The sequence below is a fragment of the Staurois parvus genome, unplaced genomic scaffold (genome assembly GCF_062004578.1).
Source record: "Staurois parvus isolate SC_StPar_1 unplaced genomic scaffold, SC_StPar_1.0 ptg000195l, whole genome shotgun sequence".
NCBI lineage: Eukaryota > Metazoa > Chordata > Amphibia > Anura > Ranidae > Staurois > Staurois parvus.
The window spans coordinates 1,857,282-1,883,134 of NW_028317991.1; the positions used below are offsets into that span (position 1 = coordinate 1,857,282).

A 25,853-nucleotide genomic window follows, 5' to 3' on the forward strand; every position below is an offset into this window, starting at 1 on the left:
TTTTGACCTAAAGTGACGCTTTTTGGACGCCATGGACATTTCTCAGTTTCCAGGCAGAAAGAACAGACAAAATGCAGGCAGGGCACAGGACAAAGCACTCGGGACAAAATATATGTGAAATGGGTTTAAACAGCAATGTTTTGCTATGTAAAATTTTTTTTTAAAAAAATGACATTTTTTTAAATTTTCAAATTTCCCACCGCCGGCGGCACCCGTACGTCCCGACGTCACAGGGACCGGAACACAGAAGCCGGATGCCGGCATTGGCCGGAGGAGATGGCCGGGGACGCTGCAGGGGACACATCGCGGGAGCGAAGGACAAGGTAAGTGCTGCAGGGACTCCCTATGCAACGCCGCATGGTAAGCCCGAGTGTAGCTCAGGGTTACCACTTTTGGCACTGACATTTTACCCCGAGCTACACTCGGGAATACCGCCAGGGAGGTTAAAAAATGCCATACCTAGGTTCTTCTTTAAAGTGGTTGTAAACCCTGAGGCCTCATGCACATTGAGCGTTTGCTCATCTTCCTGGCAGGAGAAAAACGGCTTAAAAATATGCCTGAAGCTGTGTTTTGCACATGCATTTAGGTGCATTTTAGGCGAGTCAAGTATTTGTGTGTAAATGGATTCCACTGGCCAGAATATTCATTTAAATGTATCTAATGTCATAAACTGCACAGCATAGAGAACAGAGCACAGTATGATCTATGACCTGAGCAAAGGGAAAGGAAACACCCCCTCTTCATAGTCTCATAAGGAAGCATGCGCAGCTGAGGCACCTGCTGTGTGTTGGAGGGGGAAGTAGGGCCATCTCCCCAGATTTTGCAGTTGTGAGATAACCTGTTGGAAGTGACTAAAGCCTGCCATAGATTATGCCATTTTCTTTCCTGCAACCAAGAAAATTGCTTGATTCTCCCATCAACACAGTCACTGTTGATGGAGGATTCCCTCCCACAGAGATTTTGTGTTCTCCCAACGGGGGGGATTCAGGGTGTAGGGAGCTGTCCCTGCTGGGAGAACACAGTGATTAGCAATAATCACATGGAAAAAATAGGCTGGTTGTGCCCAAATCGTACAACAATCAAATTGGGTACAATTAGCTTAACCATAGATGGTTCACAATCTTGGCCCATCCCTGGTGAACAGGCCAAGATTTGAACCATCTATGGCCAGCTTAATGCAAATAGCAGAGGACAGGACTATAGGAGGACTATGGACAGAAGGGAGAGGACACAGAAATCACACTTTGGATTGAGACTAGTACACACTATAAAAGGATATGTTCTGTTAATTTTTCATTTCAGAGATTTACAATCACTTTAAAGTATAACTGTAGGCAAAACTTTTTTTGGGATAGAGCAGGGGAGGATTATAACCGCTGTCAGATTTTTCTTTCCCCATCTACAGTTGTGTTCAAAATAATAGCAGTGTGTTGAAAAAAGTGAATAAAGCTCAAAATGCTTCTAATAGCTTTTATTTCCATACACACAAATGTATTGGGAACACGACACATTCTATTCCAAATCAAAACATGAAGAAAAATATATCAAATGTGTGTTGTTTCTCTAAAAAAATTGAAGAAAAGTGAATATTAGACTGTTCAAAAAAATAGCAGTGTTTGTATTCTTCTTTACAAACTCAAACATTCACTATATAAACTGAAAAATGTTTGAAGATTTTGCTTTCCTTTGAATCACTTAATGAATATTTGGTTGTAGCCGCACTGTTTCTGGGAACTGCTGTACATCTGTGTTGCATGGAGTCACCCAACTTCTGGCCCCTGTGATCAGGTATTCCAGCCCAGGATGATTGGACTACATTCCACAGTTCTTCTCTATTTCTTGGTTTTGCCTCAGAAACTGCATTTTTGATGTCACCCCACAAGTTTTCTATTGGATTAAGATCCGGGGATTGGGCTGGCCACTCCATAACGTCAATCTTGTTGGTCTGGAACCAAGATGTTGCACGTTTACTGGTGTGTTTGGGGTCGTTGTCTTGCTGGAACACCCATTTCAAGGGCATTTCCTCTTCAGCATAAGGCAGCATGACCTCTTCAAGTATTCTGATGTATTCAAACTGATCCATGATCCCTGGTATGCGATAAATAGGCCCAACACCGTAGTATGAGAAACATCTCCATATCATGATGCTTGCACCACCATGCTTCACTGTCTTCACAGTGTACTGTGGCCTGAATTCAGTGTTTGGGGGTCATCTGACAAACTGTCTCTGGCCACTAGACCCAAAAAGAACAATCTTACTTTCATCAGTCCACAAAATGTTGCGCCATTTCTCTTTAGGCCAGTCAATGTGCTCTTTGGCAAATTGTAACCTCTTCAGCACGTCTTTTTTTCAACAGTGGGACTTTGCGGGTGCTTCTTGCAGATAGCTTGGCTTCACATAGGCGTCTTCTAATTGTAACAGTCCTCACAGGGAACTTTACACCTTCTTTCATCTTCCTGGAGCTGATTGTTGGCTGAGTCCTTGCCATTTTGGCTATTCTTCTATCCATTCGAATGGTAGTTTTTCGCTTTCTTCCACGTCTTTCAGGTTTTGGTTGCCATTTTAAAGCATTTGCGATCATTTTAGCTGAGCAGCCTATCATTTTCTGCACTACTTTATATGTTTTCCCCTCTCCAATCAACTTTTTAATCAAGGTATGCTGTTCTACTGAACAATGTCTGGAACGACCCATTTTCCTCAGAATTTCAGAGAGAAATGCACTGTAACCAGCATGTACAACATTTGCTGCCTTCCTTCCTTAAATAAGGGCAATAATTGCCACCTGTTTTTCAAAGAATGAATGATCTCACTAATAGAACTCCACACTGCTATTATTTTGAATATGCCCCTTTCAATTAGTGATTCAATTCTACAGAATCAGCAGCATGCATGTCATGACTGTTGGTTCTGTTGGATTTCTATTGCTCTACTACACCTGCTAGTAAATTATTTGCCATGTAGAAATATCATTTCTACCAAAAACAGTGATTGATCCGGTTAGTGATGTCTGACTGCTATTATTTTGAACACAACTGTATATCCCTTTACGAAGACTTCATTTCAGTTCCTGTCCAATAGCCAAACAGGAAGTAAGAGGAAATCCCTCTAAATTAAGGGAATCCCTTGGGGACCCCCAGGTCACCAGAACTAGTGCTCCAATTGGAGGATTTCTCCTCTATTACATTTCTACCTACACCCTGAATCCCCCCCTGTTGGGAGAACCCAAAATGTGGGATTTTCTTAACAATCCCTTTCAATGTTGATGGTAAACAAGACAAAAAGAGGGGGGGGGGGAATCTCCAGGGACACAGAGAGTAATAAAATCTGACAGGGGTTCTAATCCATCTCCACTCCATCCAAAACAAAAAAGAAGTTTTGCAATTAGTTACACTTTAATACAAGCAAAACCTGTGGGTTTAAAGTTCCGTTTTCACGACTATGATGCTTTGATGGATTTCCTTGCTTTACAGGGGAGATCTAAATAAGAAACATTTTGAACTAGTAAACCAGATAAATCTAATACAGCGCCTAAAAGATTTCTACCTAGTGCAGCCTACGTCTGAGGCTGCTATTACATTTCAAAGGTATTGGAAAGACAGCTTACAGAGTTAAAAGGTAAAAACATTTCCACAAGGGGGGAACTTGACATATAAGAAGGAATAGTCCTTAGAAACAAACAAAAAAAATTGAAGAAGACTTGTCCTTAGGCAAGCTGACATGGGTGCTTGTGCGGTTATCTTAAATTCATATGATTACAAGAATCAAGCTCTTAGGCAGATAGCGATACTTATGTGAAACTCTCAAAGTATCCACAGTGAAATACAAGAGTTTCTTATGATGCATTGTGCAGGAAGGTGAGTGGTTGGGTGCGATTAGTAAGTGAAAAAGAAGATATTTATTTTATTTTTTTATTTATTTATTACAGGTACTTTTATAACGCTGTCAAATTAAGAACAGATCTTCAATAGTTCCGAGAGTATATTAACTACATTACAGGAGATTCAGGAGACATTGGTTGATACTTTGAAGAAGGTTCAAAAATATGTTGTACAAGACGATATCACGGATCACTGCCTAGTTTATATATTGCTGAGAAAGTTTGGTGATCCACCAAAAATTTGAAGGCTCATGTTCCATGTGCTAAGTTGGGTCAAATGTTTGTGATAACTTTCCAGATCTCTGCTCAGATCAACCTAATCCCATTTCACTTAAAACTTCCTGACAGTATGAAGATTCACCCTGTTTTTCATGTATCGCTGCTCAAAAGATTAAATGAAAATCCTTTTTCTGGAAGAATTCTTCCACCTCCTCCATCTGCTGAGGTACAGGGTGAAGAAGAATTTGTGGTTAAAAAAATTCTTAATTCAGGATCTTTAGGAACAAATTACAATGTCTAGTTCCATGGGAAGAATATGGATCACAGTAAAATTCTTGGGAACCTGAGGAAACCGCTCATGCATGCTCCCAGATTAAGTAAATAATTCCACTTGAGACTTCATCACAACCCTGGCCCTAAGATGTCCAGGTGCCATCTTGGAAGGAGGGGAGTAGTGCCAGGGTCTGGATCTGAAGCTGGGACCTCTGGAGTGTCATGCTGTAGCTGTTCTTGCTGTGACACCTGAGATTCTGGACAACTCTTGGTCTGATCCCTTAGTAAATCATGCCTTGTATCTTGTTTCTCGTGAACATTGAACTCTTTATCCATGGGATAGTCCAGAGCATTAGTACACCCATAACATTCAGGCCCATTCACAAATTCCAGCACATGCTCCTCTAAGAGTTGGTGTGGAAGTCAGTGTAGTTGCAGTGAAAATGCTTGCATAAGCAGAGTCAATTGGTCTAATGGTTGCTGATACTGAGAGCGCTTAAGGAGTGGACATAGCAGCCTTCAGGGAGGCATAGGCAGCCTCCACCACACGAGAGGATACACTCATGGCCACATTAGCAATAACAAGTTTGGTGGATAGCTGGATGGGTGTGGTCCCCAGGTTGATAATCTGGACAAGCACCTTCCCCCCAAAGCAATTTGGACACAGTCCATCCATTAGCCACTCACCCTTCATTTCCAGGTCTCATCAAGACTCAACCATGATGGCAGCCCATTAAAATTATTTCTGAGCTCCTGCAGGTAGGGGGCAGACTATTTTTTGCTTTAGTGGTAACTTCAATCTGTGTCGATCTGGAAAATTAACTATGCTCACTTTCTCGGTCTGAAGTCTGTTCTCCTTGTGTTAGATTTTGTAGTCATGGATTAGGTTCTACCACTGAACTTGTTCTTCCTGTGCTTTAGATGAACAATAAGTTGCATTCTTTAGCAGCTTAGTTAGGTCTAGTTCCCAAAGGACATGCATACCCAGAGCCACTTGCATGTTAGTTATGGAAGATTCCTGGGTCACCACTATACCAACATGATCTGCTGATCTGTCTGTTGTTTAACCTCCTTAGCGGTTATCCCGAGTGTAGCTCGGGGTAAAATTTGAGTACCAAGAGCGGTAACCACGAGCTACACTCGGGCTTACCATGCGGTGTTGCTCAGGGGGTCCCTGCAGCACTTACCTTGTCCTTCGCTCCCACGATGTGTCCCCTGCAGCGTCCCCGGCCATCTCCTCCGGCTGATGCCGGCATCTGGCTGCCATGTTCCGGTCCCTGTGACGTCGGGACGTACGGGCGCCGGAAACGGCAGGAAATTGGAAGTTTTTAAAAAGTGTCATTTTTGCTGTCATTGCTGTTTCAATGCATTTCACATATATTTTGTCCCTACTGCTTTGTCCTGTGCCCTGCCTGCATTTTGACTGTTCTTTCTGCCTGGAAACTTAGAAAAGTCCATGGCGTCCAAAAAGCATCCCTTTACGTCAAAAGTGGTTTTAGAACAGCGATAGTAAATCAGAACCACTTGCAGAATTGAGTGATAATGATTCGTGGGGAAATTCGTCATCAGACACTGAAAACGGTTTTACAACTTTGTTCAGCGATGTGCGAATTTGCCTCTGTATTTCAAATTTCAGTGTTTTTGGTTTGATTATATTATTGAATTAAATTTATTATTATTATATTATTATTTTTTATGATTATTTATTAAATTATAATTTATGATTTTGTGTTTCAAGTTTTATCATATCCAGAATGTTTACTAGACTCTTGTTCGGACAGATTTCAGTGAGTTATTCCTAAAAATTACAGCCTACAATAAAAAACTACATATTTCCATGCAAAAAAATGGTACCGCTTTCAGCACAAAAAATCAGAAAGAATCATACCGCCGAGGAGGTTAATGGCTTATGTGTAGGAGATTTGGCTGTCCTTCCAGCCACAGTTCCTCACAATGTGTCCCTGGCAACTACACTGCCAGCACTTCTGATCCTCATCAGGGTCCTGCCTCAGCAGATTTCCAACCAAACAGATCTAAGCTATGTCCCTTTTGACAGCTTCCTGTACCATTTCTAGGGCCACTTTGGCTTTAGTGCCTTTCTGTTTCCTCTTGATTGACTCTAGCAGGTTGAATGTCACTGCTGCATCAGCTCTAACCTGATCTTGTAAGGCCTTCTTAATGGGTCAGCAGCAACCCCTGCAATGAACTGATCCTGCAGTATTCTAATGTGTGGTACCTATGTCAGCACAGCTCTGGTGATCATTTTTAGAGATGAGCGAAGTATTCAAAAATTCGATTCGACTGATTCGGCGAATTCGTAGAAAAATTTCGATTCGAGTCGAATATATTCGCTGTGAATTTAACTTAAAAAAGGGTGTTTCTAGGCTTCAGAGAGACTTAATATTAGTGCTGAACACTGTACCTTTAATTTAAATGCCCTTGGAGTCTGCTGGGGAAGAGAAATAATACTGTCAGGCAGTATGACATGCAGATGAGTGCCGTCGATCTTAGAATCACCGCACACTTCACTCATTTGGGCAGTCACGGGGCCAAAACCAGAGTGTGGAGCCACAGTGTGGCGGTGGAGGCAGCAGCAATGGGAGGCCATACAGCACCCTATGACAAAAATGGAAACCACCAGCAGTGTGAGGAGACCTGAAAGTGGCACATGGCAGAGTGTGGCGATAGAGACAGCAGCAATGGGAGGCCGTACAGGGACCCATGACACACTCTGGACCTGGCAGCAGCATGAGGAGGCGGTACAGGGGCCCATGGCAGATTACGGGCCTGGCAGCAGCATGAGGAGTCAGTACGGGGGCCCATGGCAGATTACAGGCCTGGCAGCAGCAATGGGAGGCCGTACAGGGACCCATGACACAATCTGGACCTGGCAGCAGCATGGGGAGGCGGTACAGGGGCCCATGACAGATTACGGGCCTGGCAGCAGCATTTGGAGTCGGTACGGGGGCCCATGACACACTCTGGACCTGGCAGCAGCATGAGGAGGCGGTACAGGGGCGCATGACAGATTACGAGCCTGGCAGCAGCAACTTGGACAGGAGGACGTTCAGTTTCTGCACCGTCTGGTGCGTGCTCGCAAACTGTTGTCTCTTGGAAACGGATTCCAAGAAAGACTGCTGACGGAATCCGTGAAGAGGAGTAGCAGGAGAAGGAGCATCTGAACGAGCGGAATATGCCAACAAGCGACAACAGGGGCCCATGGCAGATTAGGGGCCTGGCAGCAGCTATGGGAGGCCCGTAATCTGCCAGCACCCTATGACAAAAAATGGAACCCACCAGCAGTGTGAGGAGACCTGAAAGTGGCACATGGCAGAGTGTGGCGATGGAGACAGCAGCAATGGGAGGCCGTACAGGGACCCATGACACACTCTGGACCTGGCAGCAGCATGAGGAGTCGGTATAGGGGCCCATGGCAGATTAGGGGCCTGGCAGCAGCTATGGGAGGCCCGTAATCTGCCAGCACCCTATGTCAAAAAATTCTACACACCAGCAGTGTGAGGAGACCTGAAAGTGGCACATGGCAGAGTGTGGCGATGGAGACAGCAGCAATGGGAGGCCGTACAGGGACCCATGACAGACTCTGGACCTGGCAGCAGCATGAGGAAGCGGTATATAGGGGCCTATGGCAGATTAGGGGCCTGGCAGCAGCTATAGGAGGCCCATAATCTGCCAGCACCCTATGTCAAAAAATTCTACACACCAGCAGTGTGTGAGGAGACCTGAAAGTGGCACATGGCAGAGTGTGGCGATGGAGACAGCAGCAATGGGAGGCCGTACAGGGACCCATGAGAGACTCTGGACCTGGCAGCAGCATGAGGAAGCGGTATATAGGGGCCTATGGCAGATTAGGGGCCTGGCAGCAGCAATGGGAGGCCCATAATCTGCCAGCACCCTATGTCAAAAAATTCTACACACCAGCAGTGTGTGAGGAGACCTGAAAGTGGCACATGGCAGAGTGTGGCGATGGAGACAGCAGCAATGGGAGGCCGTACAGGGACCCATGACAGACTCTGGACCTGGCAGCAGCATGAGGAGGCGGTATATAGGGGCCCATGGCAGATTAGGGGCCTGGCAGCAGCAATGGGAGGCCCGTAATCTGCCAGCACCCTATGTCAAAAAATTCTACACACCAGCAGTGTGAGGAGACCTGAAAGTGGCACATGGCAGAGTGTGGCGATGGAGACAGCAGCAATGGGAGGCCGTACAGGGACCCATGACAGACTCTGGACCTGGCAGCAGCATGAGGAGGCGGTATATAGGGGCCCATGGCAGATTAGGGGCCTGGCAGCAGCAATGGGAGGCCCGTAATCTGCCAGCACCCTATGTCAAAAAATTCTACACACCAGCAGTGTGAGGAGACCTGAAAGTGGCACATGGCAGAGTGTGGCGATGGAGACAGCAGCAATGGGAGGCCGTACAGGGACCCATGACAGACTCTGGACCTGGCAGCAGCATGAGGAAGCGGTATATAGGGGCCTATGGCAGATTAGGGGCCTGGCAGCAGCTATAGGAGGCCCATAATCTGCCAGCACCCTATGTCAAAAAATTCTACACACCAGCAGTGTGTGAGGAGACCTGAAAGTGGCACATGGCAGAGTGTGGCGATGGAGACAGCAGCAATGGGAGGCCGTTCAGGGACCCATGACAGACTCTGGACCTGGCAGCAGCATGAGGAGGCGGTATATAGGGGCCTATGGCAGATTAGGGGCCTGGCAGCAGCTATAGGAGGCCCATAATCTGCCAGCACCCTATGTCAAAAAATTCTACACACCAGCAGTGTGTGAGGAGACCTGAAAGTGGCACATGGCAGAGTGTGGCGATGGAGACAGCAGCAATGGGAGGCCGTACAGGGACCCATGAGAGACTCTCGACCTGGCAGCAGCATGAGGAAGCGGTATATAGGGGCCTATGGCAGATTAGGGGCCTGGCAGCAGCTATAGGAGGCCCATAATCTGCCAGCACCCTATGTCAAAAAATTCTACACACCAGCAGTGTGTGAGGAGACCTGAAAGTGGCACATGGCAGAGTGTGGCGATGGAGACAGCAGCAATGGGAGGCCGTACAGGGACCCATGAGAGACTCTGGACCTGGCAGCAGCATGAGGAAGCGGTATATAGGGGCCTATGGCAGATTAGGGGCCTGGCAGCAGCTATGGGAGGCCCATAATCTGCCAGCACCCTATGTCAAAAAATTCTACACACCAGCAGTGTGTGAGGAGACCTGAAAGTGGCACATGGCAGAGTGTGGCGATGGAGACAGCAGCAATGGGAGGCCGTACAGGGACCCATGACAGACTCTTGACCTGGCAGCAGCATGAGGAAGCGGTATATAGGGGCCTATGGCAGATTAGGGGCCTGGCAGCAGCTATAGGAGGCCCATAATCTGCCAGCACCCTATGTCAAAAAATTCTACACACCAGCAGTGTGTGAGGAGACCTGAAAGTGGCACATGGCAGAGTGTGGCGATGGAGACAGCAGCAATGGGAGGCCGTACAGGGACCCATGACAGACTCTGGACCTGGCAGCAGCATGAGGAAGCGGTATATAGGGGCCTATGGCAGATTAGGGGCCTGGCAGCAGCTATAGGAGGCCCATAATCTGCCAGCACCCTATGTCAAAAAATTCTACACACCAGCAGTGTGTGAGGAGACCTGAAAGTGGCACATGGCAGAGTGTGGCGATGGAGACAGCAGCAATGGGAGGCCGTACAGGGACCCATGAGAGACTCTGGACCTGGCAGCAGCATGAGGAAGCGGTATATAGGGGCCTATGGCAGATTAGGGGCCTGGCAGCAGCAATGGGAGGCCCATAATCTGCCAGCACCCTATGTCAAAAAATTCTACACACCAGCAGTGTGTGAGGAGACCTGAAAGTGGCACATGGCAGAGTGTGGCGATGGAGACAGCAGCAATGGGAGGCCGTACAGGGACCCATGACAGACTCTGGACCTGGCAGCAGCATGAGGAGGCGGTATATAGGGGCCCATGGCAGATTAGGGGCCTGGCAGCAGCAATGGGAGGCCCGTAATCTGCCAGCACCCTATGTCAAAAAATTCTACACACCAGCAGTGTGAGGAGACCTGAAAGTGGCACATGGCAGAGTGTGGCGATGGAGACAGCAGCAATGGGAGGCCGTACAGGGACCCATGACAGACTCTGGACCTGGCAGCAGCATGAGGAGGCGGTATATAGGGGCCCATGGCAGATTAGGGGCCTGGCAGCAGCAATGGGAGGCCCGTAATCTGCCAGCACCCTATGTCAAAAAATTCTACACACCAGCAGTGTGAGGAGACCTGAAAGTGGCACATGGCAGAGTGTGGCGATGGAGACAGCAGCAATGGGAGGCCGTACAGGGACCCATGAGAGACTCTGGACCTGGCAGCAGCATGAGGAAGCGGTATATAGGGGCCTATGGCAGATTAGGGGCCTGGCAGCAGCAATGGGAGGCCCGTAATCTGCCAGCACCCTATGTCAAAAAATTCTACACACCAGCAGTGTGAGGAGACCTGAAAGTGGCACATGGCAGAGTGTGGCGATGGAGACAGCAGCAATGGGAGGCCGTACAGGGACCCATGACAGACTCTGGACCTGGCAGCAGCATGAGGAGGCGGTATATAGGGGCCCATGGCAGATTAGGGGCCTGGCAGCAGCAATGGGAGGCCCGTAATCTGCCAGCACCCTATGTCAAAAAATTCTACACACCAGCAGTGTGAGGAGACCTGAAAGTGGCACATGGCAGAGTGTGGCGATGGAGACAGCAGCAATGGGAGGCCGTACAGGGACCCATGACAGACTATGGACCTGGCAGCAGCATGAGGAAGCGGTATATAGGGGCCTATGGCAGATTAGGGGCCTGGCAGCAGCTATAGGAGGCCCATAATCTGCCAGCACCCTATGTCAAAAAATTCTACACACCAGCAGTGTGTGAGGAGACCTGAAAGTGGCACATGGCAGAGTGTGGCGATGGAGACAGCAGCAATGGGAGGCCGTACAGGGACCCATGAGAGACTCTGGACCTGGCAGCAGCATGAGGAAGCGGTATATAGGGGCCTATGGCAGATTAGGGGCCTGGCAGCAGCAATGGGAGGCCCATAATCTGCCAGCACCCTATGTCAAAAAATTCTACACACCAGCAGTGTGTGAGGAGACCTGAAAGTGGCACATGGCAGAGTGTGGCGATGGAGACAGCAGCAATGGGAGGCCGTACAGGGACCCATGACAGACTCTGGACCTGGCAGCAGCATGAGGAGGCGGTATATAGGGGCCCATGGCAGATTAGGGGCCTGGCAGCAGCAATGGGAGGCCCGTAATCTGCCAGCACCCTATGTCAAAAAATTCTACACACCAGCAGTGTGAGGAGACCTGAAAGTGGCACATGGCAGAGTGTGGCGATGGAGACAGCAGCAATGGGAGGCCGTACAGGGACCCATGACAGACTCTGGACCTGGCAGCAGCATGAGGAGGCGGTATATAGGGGCCCATGGCAGATTAGGGGCCTGGCAGCAGCAATGGGAGGCCCGTAATCTGCCAGCACCCTATGTCAAAAAATTCTACACACCAGCAGTGTGAGGAGACCTGAAAGTGGCACATGGCAGAGTGTGGCGATGGAGACAGCAGCAATGGGAGGCCGTACAGGGACCCATGACAGACTCTGGACCTGGCAGCAGCATGAGGAAGCGGTATATAGGGGCCTATGGCAGATTAGGGGCCTGGCAGCAGCTATAGGAGGCCCATAATCTGCCAGCACCCTATGTCAAAAAATTCTACACACCAGCAGTGTGTGAGGAGACCTGAAAGTGGCACATGGCAGAGTGTGGCGATGGAGACAGCAGCAATGGGAGGCCGTACAGGGACCCATGAGAGACTCTGGACCTGGCAGCAGCATGAGGAAGCGGTATATAGGGGCCTATGGCAGATTAGGGGCCTGGCAGCAGCTATAGGAGGCCCATAATCTGCCAGCACCCTATGTCAAAAAATTCTACACACCAGCAGTGTGTGAGGAGACCTGAAAGTGGCACATGGCAGAGTGTGGCGATGGAGACAGCAGCAATGGGAGGCCGTACAGGGACCCATGAGAGACTCTGGACCTGGCAGCAGCATGAGGAAGCGGTATATAGGGGCCTATGGCAGATTAGGGGCCTGGCAGCAGCTATGGGAGGCCCATAATCTGCCAGCACCCTATGTCAAAAAATTCTACACACCAGCAGTGTGTGAGGAGACCTGAAAGTGGCACATGGCAGAGTGTGGCGATGGAGACAGCAGCAATGGGAGGCCGTACAGGGACCCATGACAGACTCTGGACCTGGCAGCAGCATGAGGAGGCGGTATATAGGGGCCTATGGCAGATTAGGGGCCTGGCAGCAGCTATAGGAGGCCCATAATCTGCCAGCACCCTATGTCAAAAAATTCTACACACCAGCAGTGTGTGAGGAGACCTGAAAGTGGCACATGGCAGAGTGTGGCGATGGAGACAGCAGCAATGGGAGGCCGTACAGGGACCCATGAGAGACTCTCGACCTGGCAGCAGCATGAGGAAGCGGTATATAGGGGCCTATGGCAGATTAGGGGCCTGGCAGCAGCTATAGGAGGCCCATAATCTGCCAGCACCCTATGTCAAAAAATTCTACACACCAGCAGTGTGTGAGGAGACCTGAAAGTGGCACATGGCAGAGTGTGGCGATGGAGACAGCAGCAATGGGAGGCCGTACAGGGACCCATGACAGACTCTGGACCTGGCAGCAGCATGAGGAAGCGGTATATAGGGGCCTATGGCAGATTAGGGGCCTGGCAGCAGCTATAGGAGGCCCATAATCTGCCAGCACCCTATGTCAAAAAATTCTACACACCAGCAGTGTGTGAGGAGACCTGAAAGTGGCACATGGCAGAGTGTGGCGATGGAGACAGCAGCAATGGGAGGCCGTACAGGGACCCATGAGAGACTCTGGACCTGGCAGCAGCATGAGGAAGCGGTATATAGGGGCCTATGGCAGATTAGGGGCCTGGCAGCAGCTATGGGAGGCCCATAATCTGCCAGCACCCTATGTCAAAAAATTCTACACACCAGCAGTGTGTGAGGAGACCTGAAAGTGGCACATGGCAGAGTGTGGCGATGGAGACAGCAGCAATGGGAGGCCGTACAGGGACCCATGACAGACTCTGGACCTGGCAGCAGCATGAGGAGGCGGTATATAGGGGCCTATGGCAGATTAGGGGCCTGGCAGCAGCTATAGGAGGCCCATAATCTGCCAGCACCCTATGTCAAAAAATTCTACACACCAGCAGTGTGTGAGGAGACCTGAAAGTGGCACATGGCAGAGTGTGGCGATGGAGACAGCAGCAATGGGAGGCCGTACAGGGACCCATGAGAGACTCTCGACCTGGCAGCAGCATGAGGAAGCGGTATATAGGGGCCTATGGCAGATTAGGGGCCTGGCAGCAGCTATAGGAGGCCCATAATCTGCCAGCACCCTATGTCAAAAAATTCTACACACCAGCAGTGTGTGAGGAGACCTGAAAGTGGCACATGGCAGAGTGTGGCGATGGAGACAGCAGCAATGGGAGGCCGTACAGGGACCCATGACAGACTCTGGACCTGGCAGCAGCATGAGGAAGCGGTATATAGGGGCCTATGGCAGATTAGGGGCCTGGAAGCAGCTATAGGAGGCCCATAATCTGCCAGCACCCTATGTCAAAAAATTCTACACACCAGCAGTGTGTGAGGAGACCTGAAAGTGGCACATGGCAGAGTGTGGCGATGGAGACAGCAGCAATGGGAGGCCGTACAGGGACCCATGAGAGACTCTGGACCTGGCAGCAGCATGAGGAAGCGGTATATAGGGGCCTATGGCAGATTAGGGGCCTGGCAGCAGCTATGGGAGGCCCATAATCTGCCAGCACCCTATGTCAAAAAATTCTACACACCAGCAGTGTGTGAGGAGACCTGAAAGTGGCACATGGCAGAGTGTGGCGATGGAGACAGCAGCAATGGGAGGCCGTACAGGGACCCATGACAGACTCTGGACCTGGCAGCAGCATGAGGAGGCGGTATATAGGGGCCTATGGCAGATTAGGGGCCTGGCAGCAGCTATAGGAGGCCCATAATCTGCCAGCACCCTATGTCAAAAAATCCTACACACCAGCAGTGTGTGAGGAGACCTGAAAGTGGCACATGGCAGAGTGTGGCGATGGAGACAGCAGCAATGGGAGGCCGTACAGGGACCCATGAGAGACTCTCGACCTGGCAGCAGCATGAGGAAGCGGTATATAGGGGCCTATGGCAGATTAGGGGCCTGGCAGCAGCTATAGGAGGCCCATAATCTGCCAGCACCCTATGTCAAAAAATTCTACACACCAGCAGTGTGTGAGGAGACCTGAAAGTGGCACATGGCAGAGTGTGGCGATGGAGACAGCAGCAATGGGAGGCCGTACAGGGACCCATGAGAGACTCTGGACCTGGCAGCAGCATGAGGAAGCGGTATATAGGGGCCTATGGCAGATTAGGGGCCTGGCAGCAGCTATGGGAGGCCCATAATCTGCCAGCACCCTATGTCAAAAAATTCTACACACCAGCAGTGTGTGAGGAGACCTGAAAGTGGCACATGGCAGAGTGTGGCGATGGAGACAGCAGCAATGGGAGGTCTCCCATTGTCCCAACATGGCCCAAATAGTCCCAACATGGGCCCCCTGGCCACGCTTGACTTTCTGGCCACATAGTCGACATACGGCTACGTTTACTTCCTCGGGCGGCTTGACGAAAAATTGCCACACCGCCGAGTAGGAAACTTTGCCCCCGATACTCCTCACTGGCTGACTGCTGCTTCCTCCGTGCACACCGGCACCACTACTGGCCGTGGTGGTAGGCTGCAGTGGAGCTGGTGCTCTACTCCGTGGACGTTTGGCTCCACTGACACTGCTTCCACTGACACTGCTGCGACCCTGCTGCTGTCTCCTGGGCAACCCACCGACTGTTTTGCTCGCTGCCAAGCTGCCACCCTCTTCTCCTGATGATGCGGAAGAAATTGCCTGATGACGACGAGGCTGCCAAGTGCGATCAACCTCCTCATCATCAAGTAGGGTCTCCGCCTCACTACTAGCCCCCTCGGCTGCCTCTGGGTCAGGAGACAGACCTGTCTCTAGACCGGCTACCGAGCCACTCTCCTCGCCACTACTTCTTCGCCTGGCTGCTGAAAAGGCGGATGTCTCCCCCCGTTCCTGACCGCCCTCTGTTAGCTCTTCCTCACTGTACAGTGGGGCTGAGCCCACAGCATGCGATACTTCGCTTGGTGAGGGAACACCAAAGGACAGGGGCAGGTAGAGGACACGTGATTTCAGTGGGCTTGGTCCCGGGCCATGCCAACTAACGGTTGTGTCTGACGTACCCACCGACCGTTGGCTGTAGGTGTCAGAGGTGACCTGGGAAGAGGAAGACGACCGAGCCAACCAATCGACGACGGCATGGTTGTCGGTGGAGACACGACCGCTGGATGACACCGGGAGCACTGGCCTCTGGCTGCGAATAGTGCTGCCTCGACCCCTTCCTCTGCTGCCACGTCTGCTCGCTCCTAAAACATTGCCTCCTCTGCCACTCCTCTGCATGTTGTCTGACATACTCTTTAATTAAACGATTATGTGTCCCTGAGTAACAATTCTGTGTCCCTGAGTAACAATTCTGTGTCTGTGCGAGTAACAATTCTGTGGCCCTAAGTAACAGTTCTGTGGCCCTCAGTAACAATTCTGTGTCCCTGATTAACGTTTCTGTGGCCCCAAGTAACAGTTCTGTGGCCCTCAGTAACAATTCTGTGTCTGTGCGAGTAACAATTCTGTGTCTGTGCGAGTAACAATTCTGTGGCCCTAAGTAAAGTTTCTGTGGCCCTAAGTAACAATTCTCTGGCACTCAGTAACAATTCTGTCTGTCCCTGAGTAACAATTCTCTGGCACTCAGTAACAATTCTGTCTGTCCCTGAGTAAAAATTCTGTGGCCCTAAGTAAAGTTTCTGGGGCCCTGAGTAACAATTATCTGGCACTCAGTAACAATTCTGTCTGTCCCTGAGTAACAATTCTCTGGCACTCAGTAACAATTCTGTCTGTCCCTGAGTAAAAATTCTCTGGCCCTAAGTAAAGTTTCTGGGGCCCTGAGTAACAATTATCTGGCACTCAGTAACAATTCTGTCTGTCCCTGAGTAACAATTCTCTGGCACTCAGTAACAATTCTGTCTGTCCCTGAGTAAAAATTCTGTGGCCCTAAGTAAAGTTTCTGTGGCCCTGAGTAACAATTCTCTGGCACTCCGTAACAATTCTGTCTGTCCCTGAGTAACAATTCTCTGGCACTCAGTAACAATTCTGTCTGTCCCTGAGTAAAAATTCTGTGGCCCTAATTAAAGTTTCTGTGGCCCTAAGTAACAATTCTCTGGCACTCAGTAACAATTCTGTCTGTCCCTGAGTAACAATTCTCTGGCACTCGGTAACAATTCTGTCTGTCCCTGAGTAACAATTCTCTGGCACTCAGTAACAATTCTGTCTGTCCCTGAGTAAAAATTCTGTGGCCCTAATTAAAGTTTCTGTGGCCCTAAGTAACAATTCTCTGGCACTCAGTAACAATTCTGTCTGTCCCTGAGTAACAATTCTCTGGCACTCGGTAACAATTCTGTCTGTCCCTGAGTAACAATTCTCTGGCACTCAGTAACAATTCTGTCTGTCCCTGAGTAAAAATTCTGTGGCCCTAATTAAAGTTTCTGTGGCCCTAAGTAACAATTCTCTGGCACTCAGTAACAATTCTGTCTGTCCCTGAGTAACAATTCTCTGGCACTCCGTAACAATTCTGTCTGTCCCTGAGTAACAATTCTCTGGCACTCAGTAACAATTCTGTCTGTCCCTGAGTAAAAATTCTGTGGCCCTAAGTAACAATTCTGTCTGTCCCTGAGTAAAAATTCTGTGGCCCTAAGTAAAGTTTCTGTGGCCCTGAGTAACAATTCTCTGGCACTCCGTAACAATTCTGTCTGTCCCTGAGTAACAATTCTCTGGCACTCAGTAACAATTCTGTCTGTCCCTGAGTAAAAATTCTGTGGCCCTAATTAAAGTTTCTGTGGCCCTAAGTAACAATTCTCTGGCACTCAGTAACAATTCTGTCTGTCCCTGAGTAACAATTCTCTGGCACTCCGTAACAATTCTGTCTGTCCCTGAGTAACAATTCTCTGGCACTCAGTAACAATTCTGTCTGTCCCTGAGTAAAAATTCTGTGGCCCTAATTAAAGTTTCTGTGGCCCTAAGTAACAATTCTCTGGCACTCAGTAACAATTCTGTCTGTCCCTGAGTAACAATTCTCTGGCACTCCGTAACAATTCTGTCTGTCCCTGAGTAACAATTCTCTGGCACTCCGTAACAATTCTGTCTGTCCCTGAGTATGAATTCCGTGGCCCTAACTAGCGTTTCTTTGTCCCTAAGTAAAGTTTCTGTGGCCCTCAGTAACAGTTCTGTGTCTGTGCGAGTAACAATTCTGTGTCTGTGCGAGTAACAATTCTGTGGCCCTAAGTAAAGTTTCTGTGGCCCTAAGTAACAATTCTCTGGCACTCCGTAACAATTCTGTCTGTCCCTGAGTAACAATTCTCTGGCACTCAGTAACAATTCTGTCTGTCCCTGAGTAAAAATTCTGTGGCCCTAAGTAAAGTTTCTGTGGCCCTGAGTAACAATTCTCTGGCACTCCGTAACAATTCTGTCTGTCCCTGAGTAACAATTCTCTGGCACTCAGTAACAATTCTGTCTGTCCCTGAGTAAAAATTCTGTGGCCCTAAGTAAAGTTTCTGTGGCCCAGAGTAACAATTCTCTAGCACTCCGTAACAATTCTGTCTGTCCCTGAGTATGAATTCTGTGGCCCTAACTAGCGTTTCTTTGTCCCTAAGTAACAGTTCTGTGGCCCTGAGTAACAATTCTGTGTCTGTGCGAGTAACAATTCTGTGGCCCTAAGTAACAGTTCTGTGGCCCTCAGTAACAGTTCTGTGTCTGTGCGAGTAACAATTCTGTGTCTGTGCGAGTAACAATTCTGTGGCCCTAAGTAACAGTTCTGTGGCCTTCAGTAACAATTCTGTGTCTGTGCGAGTAACAATTCTGTGTCTGTGCGAGTAACAATTCTGTGGCCCTAAGTAAAGTTTCTGTGGCCCTAAGTAACAATTCTCTGGCACTCAGTAACAATTCTGTCTGTCCCTGAGTAACAATTCTCTGGCACTCAGTAACAATTCTGTCTGTCCCTGAGTAAAAATTCTGTGGCCCTAAGTAAAGTTTCTGTGGCCCTGAGTAACAATTCTCTGGCACTCCGTAACAATTCTGTCTGTCCCTGAGTAACAATTCTCTGGCACTCAGTAACAATTCTGTCTGTCCCTGAGTAAAAATTCTGTGGCCCTAAGTAAAGTTTCTGTGGCCCAGAGTAACAATTCTCTGGCACTCCGTAACAATTCTGTCTGTCCCTGAGTATGAATTCTGTGGCCCTAACTAGCGTTTCTTTGTCCCTAAGTAACAGTTCTGTGGCCCTGAGTAACAATTCTGTGTCTGTGCGAGTAACAATTCTGTGGCCCTAAGTAACAGTTCTGTGGCCCTCAGTAACAGTTCTGTGTCTGTGCGAGTAACAATTCTGTGTCTGTGCGAGTAACAATTCTGTGGCCCTAAGTAACAGTTCTGTGGCCTTCAGTAACAATTCTGTGTCTGTGCGAGTAACAATTCTGTGTCTGTGCGAGTAACAATTCTGTGGCCCTAAGTAAAGTTTCTGTGGCCCTAAGTAACAATTCTCTGGCACTCAGTAACAATTCTGTCTGTCCCTGAGTAACAATTCTCTGGCACTCAGTAACAATTCTGTCTGTCCCTGAGTAAAAATTCTGTGGCCCTAAGTAAAGTTTCTGTGGCCCTAAGTAACAATTCTCTGGCACTCAGTAACAATTCTGTCTGTCCCTGAGTAACAATTCTCTGGCACTGAGTAACAATTCTGTCTGTCCCTGAGTAAAAATTCTGTGGCCCTAATTAAAGTTTCTGTGGCCCTAAGTAACAATTCTCTGGCACTCAGTAACAATTCTGTCTGTCCCTGAGTAACAATTCTCTGGCACTCAGTAACAATTCTGTCTGTCCCTGAGTAACAATTCTGTGGCCCTAATAACGTTTCTGTGGCCCTAAGTAACAATTCTCTGGCACTGAGTAACAATTCTGTCTGTCCCTGATTATGAATTCTGTGGCCCTAACTAGCGTTTCTTTGTCCCTAAATAACGATTCTGTGGCCCTCATTAACAAGTCTGTGTCCCTGAGTAATGGTTCTCTGTCCCTAAGTAACTTTTCTCTGTCCCCAATTATCGTTTCTGTGGCCCTAACTCTGTCCCTGTCCCTAGTACAGAGCGGTCTGCCTCTGTTCAATAACTGCAGGCAAATGAAGAATTCCAAAATGGCCGCTATTTATAGCTCGACCATTACACAGTGCTGGCTGGCTGGCTGCTGATAGGCTGATGCGATCACATGTAGTTGAGGAATGCATTATGGGTCAGCGCGCCTTGTCTGCGCGCCTTCCCAGACATCCCCGCTCCGTCGCCGCACATGTCAGCCGCCATTTTCTGAAAAATTTCGATTCGCGCGTCCGAATTAGGCTATTTTTCGGATTCGGCACGAATCGAAATTTTTCCGATATTCGACTCGAATTCCACTTCGGATACTTCGATTCGCTCATCTCTAATCATTTTCCTCTAGCCGCTTTCACAACTGCTGAATGGCTATTGCAATGTGAGATGTGGGTTCATTCTTTTGCTGTCTATGCAGAAAGAATCTCCGCTGTAATTCAACCATGGGAGAGATTTCTTCATATGGACCCTTCATCCTGGTAAATATCTGAGTGAGGGTAGACCGTTCCATCTCAGACAGCACAAGGATAATTTGACTGGCATACTCCTCCAAGGAGTTGATAGCCAATTGAAGCAAAAGTGTTGTGGGAACTTGGTAAAGGCACTCTCCAATCTGTCCTCAAAATCCACCAAGGGCATACTCTTAGATTGTAAGCTCCAAGGAGCAGGGCCCTCCTAACCCTCTTGTATTGAACTGTATTGTTGCTGTATTGTCTCCAGTTATATTGTACAGTGTATTATTGTATAATAATAATAATGCTAAATTTTGGAATCAGTGCAAGAGCTGCTCCCAGAGGTACCATCAAGGTAATAACACCCTCTGCCTTGGAAAAGGGTGGATTCTGCATATCCTGCCAACTATGCCAAGTGTAAGCGGGGCCTCAGGCTAAGGTACACAACCTAGGAAAAAAATCACATGTTCACAGTCTGGGATGTTATTAAACATTTTTTATATTGTAAAAAGGTTAACAGTGTTATTTGCAAATAGTAGTTTTAGGTGCTGTTATTCAAGCAACAATGTACATTCATGCAGTTGCAATATAACACGGTGTTGCAGCCATATATCACTCAGTGATGGCACAGTATTGAAACAGCATATTACTCACCAATAGCGCGGTATTGAAGTGATAGATCACTCAGTAATAGCACAGTATTGAAACAGCATATTGCTCAGCAATGTAACAGTATGACAGCTGTAGATCACCCAGTAATGGCACAGTATTGCAGTGGTAGTGTTTCAGGCTTAGTCTGTATTACTAAAGAGCGGCTTCTGCTGGAGGGGTGCCAAACTGTAATAAAGATAGTGTAGATAAAAAAGATAGTGAGCGCTCCTAATTTGGCAGCAGCTAAACACCAAAGCTACCAATAAAAAGCCTCAAAGTAAATGACAAAATAGTAGGTGTAGCGCTATGGTATAATAAAAGTATGTCGTAAAATCTACATAGATTTATTGTCCATGAATCAAAAGTTCAATAAGAATAAACTTTCAAAAGGTGAAAACCAGCAGCAGATGAACTTGTGACAATCCTATAATAGTAAGAGTGCGCACTCACCGGAAGCGCATTGGGAATGCGCATATAATATAAGCCATGAAGGTGTCAATAGATGGACAAGATAATCCGGTGAACTTTCCTCTACGGTGTAGTCATCAAGTTGGAAGGATTAAGGCATCTCCTGAATCCAGAGGTCCCCTTAAGGATGAATGTGAATGCTCAACCTGGGTACAGGGCTCCTTTTCCTCTAGTGGTGTGGTGACAGTAGGGTAACCTGTAGGCTAATAGCTCCATAAAGGAGCCAAAAAACAGGTGCCCATAGTGTAAAGATGGCCACCAGACTTCCTCCAGGCTCCGGCGGCGGTATAGTCACAAGCTGTCTGGTTCCTCCTGAGGCATTTCGTGCAATGGCACTTCTTCAGAGGAGAAGGTTCTCCTCTGAAGAAGTGCCATTGCTAAAGAGACTCCAAAATGATGCTAAAGAGACTCCAAAATGGCTGGTCTGGGTACTGGAATGTCTGGAGTACAAGTGGTATCCCTGCACTGAGCCTTCTCACTTAGACACCTCTCCCTGCAATGATAACTCTCACTGACAAATTGGGTCTCTGTCTCTTAGCTATTCACTCTCTCCAGGTGTACCCACGTGGTGTGGGCACCCTAATTTATAGAGTCCCACATGGTTGTCAAAGGTCATCAGAATTTGGAATGTCCAACCAGACTACTGGATCTCTCAAGGAACAATTCTCCTCTAAAGATCCCACTCTATTGGTATAGTGGTTCAGGGCCACCTACTGAATGAAAGCTAAGCTGCACTTGCTTACATGCCGGAGGTAGCGAAAGAGTTAAAGGAGACAAGGACACCACACCAAATGATTACAGTACACTTTATTTTACCATAGAAATTACAAATTAAACTAAACTGTGAGTTTCGAGGGTTTACCAGGCACTTTTAACCTTTAGATTCAACCTTATTGTAAAAGTAGTGATATATAACTTATTGACACTTCTCCTTTTCTATTTATTAGATGGATAAGAAAAAGTTGATCATTATGACATTCATAATGCTTCCATGTTTGAGCATGTTCTCATACTTCATGTACAATGCTGATTTCAAAAGAAAACCCTCCATAACATTGCCTGAAGCCTACTGCAAACAAAACCATCCTTTCTTGGTTCTGCTGGTGACCACGACACACGACCAGCAGACAGTGCGTATGGCCATCAGAAAAACATGGGGGCAGGAGCAACTCATCCATGGAAAACAAGTGGTGACCTTCTTTCTTCTTGGCACCAATCCCTCTTCTAGTACTGAGAAAGAATTGCTTCTTTCAGAAGAACTTAACACCTACAAAGACATCATCCAAAGAGACTTCATGGACACATATTACAATTTGACTTTAAAAACATTAATGGGCATGGAATGGATTTCTCGCTATTGCCCTCAGACTCACTACGTCATGAAGACAGACACAGACATGTTTGTCAATACATTTTACCTTGTTGAACTACTCATGCGTAAAAACCAGACTTCAAATCTTTTCACAGGGTTTCACAAGCCAAACGACGCCCCTATACGTGATAAACGCAGCAAGTGGTATGTAAGTGAAAGCGAATACGATGGTAATAGGTACCCCCCATTTTGTTCAGGTACGGGTTATGTGTTCTCTGTAGATGTTGCCAAAAGGATCTACAACATTTCTTCCTCCATACCCATCTTTAAACTGGAGGATGTGTACATAGGGATGTGTTTGAAGAAACTAAATATCACATTGCAGAAACTTCACCAAAAGCAAGTGTTTTTTCCATCAAAGCCTCCTTTCTCTTTGTGTACTTATCAGAAACTTGTGACATCGCATCAGGTCAAGCCAAAGGAAATTGCACTTTATTGGGATGCCTTGCAGAGAGCACCAGACAACGATTGTTAAGATGCACTCTTTTCATATATAAATACTGTGAACTTTCCAGAGATTCTATTTGCACTGTGTTGCTCCCACTAAAATATATTTTATTTTTAGTTTTGGACAGAGTAGGGAACATTTGGAACATTTATGGGATTAAGTTGGGACATTAATGCTGACTGTGACCTCATTCAGAAGAATTGATTAGTTTGAGGGCCCTGCTCTTTCGAGCTTACAATCTAGGAGGGAGGGGATAGTGGTAGAGGAGGAGATAGTTGTGGGGGATGGAGTGGTAGGAAGAGTGGAGGAGGTCGAAAATTATCAGGGGGTGGGTTTTCAGGGTGCGCCTAAAGGAGAGGAGAGTAGGTGATAGTCTGATGGGTTGGGGCAGGGAGTTCCAGAGGATGGGTGACACCCTGGAGAAATCCTGGAGGCGGGCATGGGAGGAGGAGACCAGGGAACTAGAGAGCAGGAGAACTTGTGAGGAGTGGAGTTTGCATGTTGGGTGGTACTTGAATATTAGGTCGGTGATGTAATTTGGGGCAGTATGGTGGACAGCTTTGTGCATGTTCTGTCTCCCTTTACAAAGTACCAAAGTAATTCCCTTCACTTCCAGTTCTTGTGACAATAATGCCATCAGGAGAGGCAGTAAAGGGAAAACAGGAACTTCACTTTTACATTAATCATCACAACAAAGGCACCTTTAGAACCATTTAAATATCTGCTTGTAGATTGCCAATGATTATTAATGATAATTGCCAGCTTTTTATTATTTGCATACTTTATTTTTCTTTTCTTCCCCATTCTTCCCCTGTTGCACTAAAGGCAAATGAATACATTACCTTTCCTGGAATTCTGCCTGGAGCTCTGGGTCAGCCTCCTGGAACATGTGACACTGCAAATCATTTGAGGGTTGATGCACTGGTGATGTAGCCTTCCCAGGATACATCTGTTAGGCTCTGGTTACATCACTAGTGCCTCACCCAAGCAAGAAGTGGGAAATGAGTAATTGTGTAATGAATGTAAGATGATTTCATATCAATGGCAGCAATGTTTTTTTTTTCAGTTGAGTGGGAAAGAACTAGACTCTCTTTAGCACAAAGGTAGGAAGTTGGGAGAAATGTCTCCAATGGGGCCATGAACAGCAATAAAAAACAAGGTTCTAACTGTTCTCTACTTAAAAAATGAAACAGGCCTTTACTTTTAAAAAAAATGTATAATAATTCTGTTTTCATTTTATTTTTGTTTTAAATTATTTGGACTGTTTTATATATTTATTATTTGTATTAAGTCTATATGTAATAAATACATTATAATACATGACTGAGGCTTTTCAGAATACCATGGGTTATCTAAAGAAAACAGCACAGCAGAAGATGCCTATGTCCAATGGTCACCTTGCATGAAGACCAATAATGAATGTTTACTACAATGCTGACTCATTTACTTTTGTATGTAATTTTCAGGTTGGACTACTGTTTTTGTTTTTTTTTTTGCAAGAAGTAGCAAGAAGACAGAGGAGCTTAGATTCCCACCAGACGGATTGATAGTAGACTACATATTCATATGCAATGCCACTTTACCCCACTAAGAATGTGAACCAATCACCCATAACTTAATGACCACCCATCTAATATTAGTAGGTCCCATTTTTCTGCCAAAACAGCCGTGACCCACCAAGGCATGGGCATCACTAGACCTCGTAAGGTATGTTGAGGTATCTGGCACTAAGCCACCAGTAGCAGATCCTTTAAGTCCTGTAAGTTGCAAGGTGGGGCCTCCATAGATCTGACTTTTTTCCAGAACATCCAACAAAATTCTCTATTGGATTGAGATCTGGAAACATTTGAGGCCAAGACAACACCTAAAACCTGTTGATATGTTCCTCAATCCATTCTTGAACCATTTTTGGAGTGTGACAGGGTGCATTATACTGCTGAAAGAGGTCACTGCCATCAAGGAATACTGATTCCATGAAGGTGAGTACTTGGTCAGCAACAATGTTTAGGTAGATGGTACATGTCAAGCAATATCCACATGAATGGCAAGACCCAAGGTTTCCCAGCAGAACCTTACTGAAAGCTTCACAATGCAAGCTTACATTCTGCCCATAGCGCATCCTCAGGTAAGCGCCACACACACCTGACCATCAACATAATGAAAAAAAATGTGATTCATCAGACCATGTCATCTTCTTCCATTGCTCCATGGTCCAGTTCTGATGCTGATGTGCCCATTGTAGGCGTTTTTCCAATGAACGCGGGTCAGCATTGGCACCCTGACTGGTCTGTGTCTATGCAGCCCCATACACAACAAATTGTGATGCCCAATTTTTTACTGCTTTCAACATATCAACTTCAGGGACAACATGTGCACTATCTGCCTAATATATACCACCAACTTTCAGAAGCCATTGTAATGGGATAATAAAGGTTATTCACTTAACCTGTCAGTGATCATAAAGATATGGCTGATTTGGTGAATATTTTTTAGTCCTGACCATAATAAATACAGAAAGAAACTTTCCCTTTAAGTAAATGTTAAAAGGGGAATGTTAAAAGGGACCTTGCACTATCAAGCATTTTCTCCCCAGACCCAAAACACTTTGAAAAGATAAAAAAAACATAAACAAACAAACAAAAAATTCCCCTGAGGAAAATAGGTAAGTAAATATACTTATATAGCACTACCCCCTTAAGGGTTGCTTA

At 47.1% G+C, this 25,853-nt stretch overlaps 1 protein-coding gene across 1 annotated transcript in view; it reads left to right on the forward strand.

Annotated features, from left to right (window-relative positions):
- B3GALT5 (beta-1,3-galactosyltransferase 5) overlaps positions 1-24,468 on the forward strand; it is a 96,702-nt gene extending 72,234 nt beyond the window's left edge. Inside the window, exon 2 of the mRNA XM_089677978.1 lies at positions 22,273-24,468. Within this exon, the coding sequence (XP_089534104.1) occupies positions 22,273-23,172 (900 nt within the window). The 3' untranslated portion in view covers positions 23,173-24,468. The remainder of the gene's footprint in view (positions 1-22,272) is intronic.
- The last annotated feature ends 1,385 nt before the right edge of the window (positions 24,469-25,853 follow it).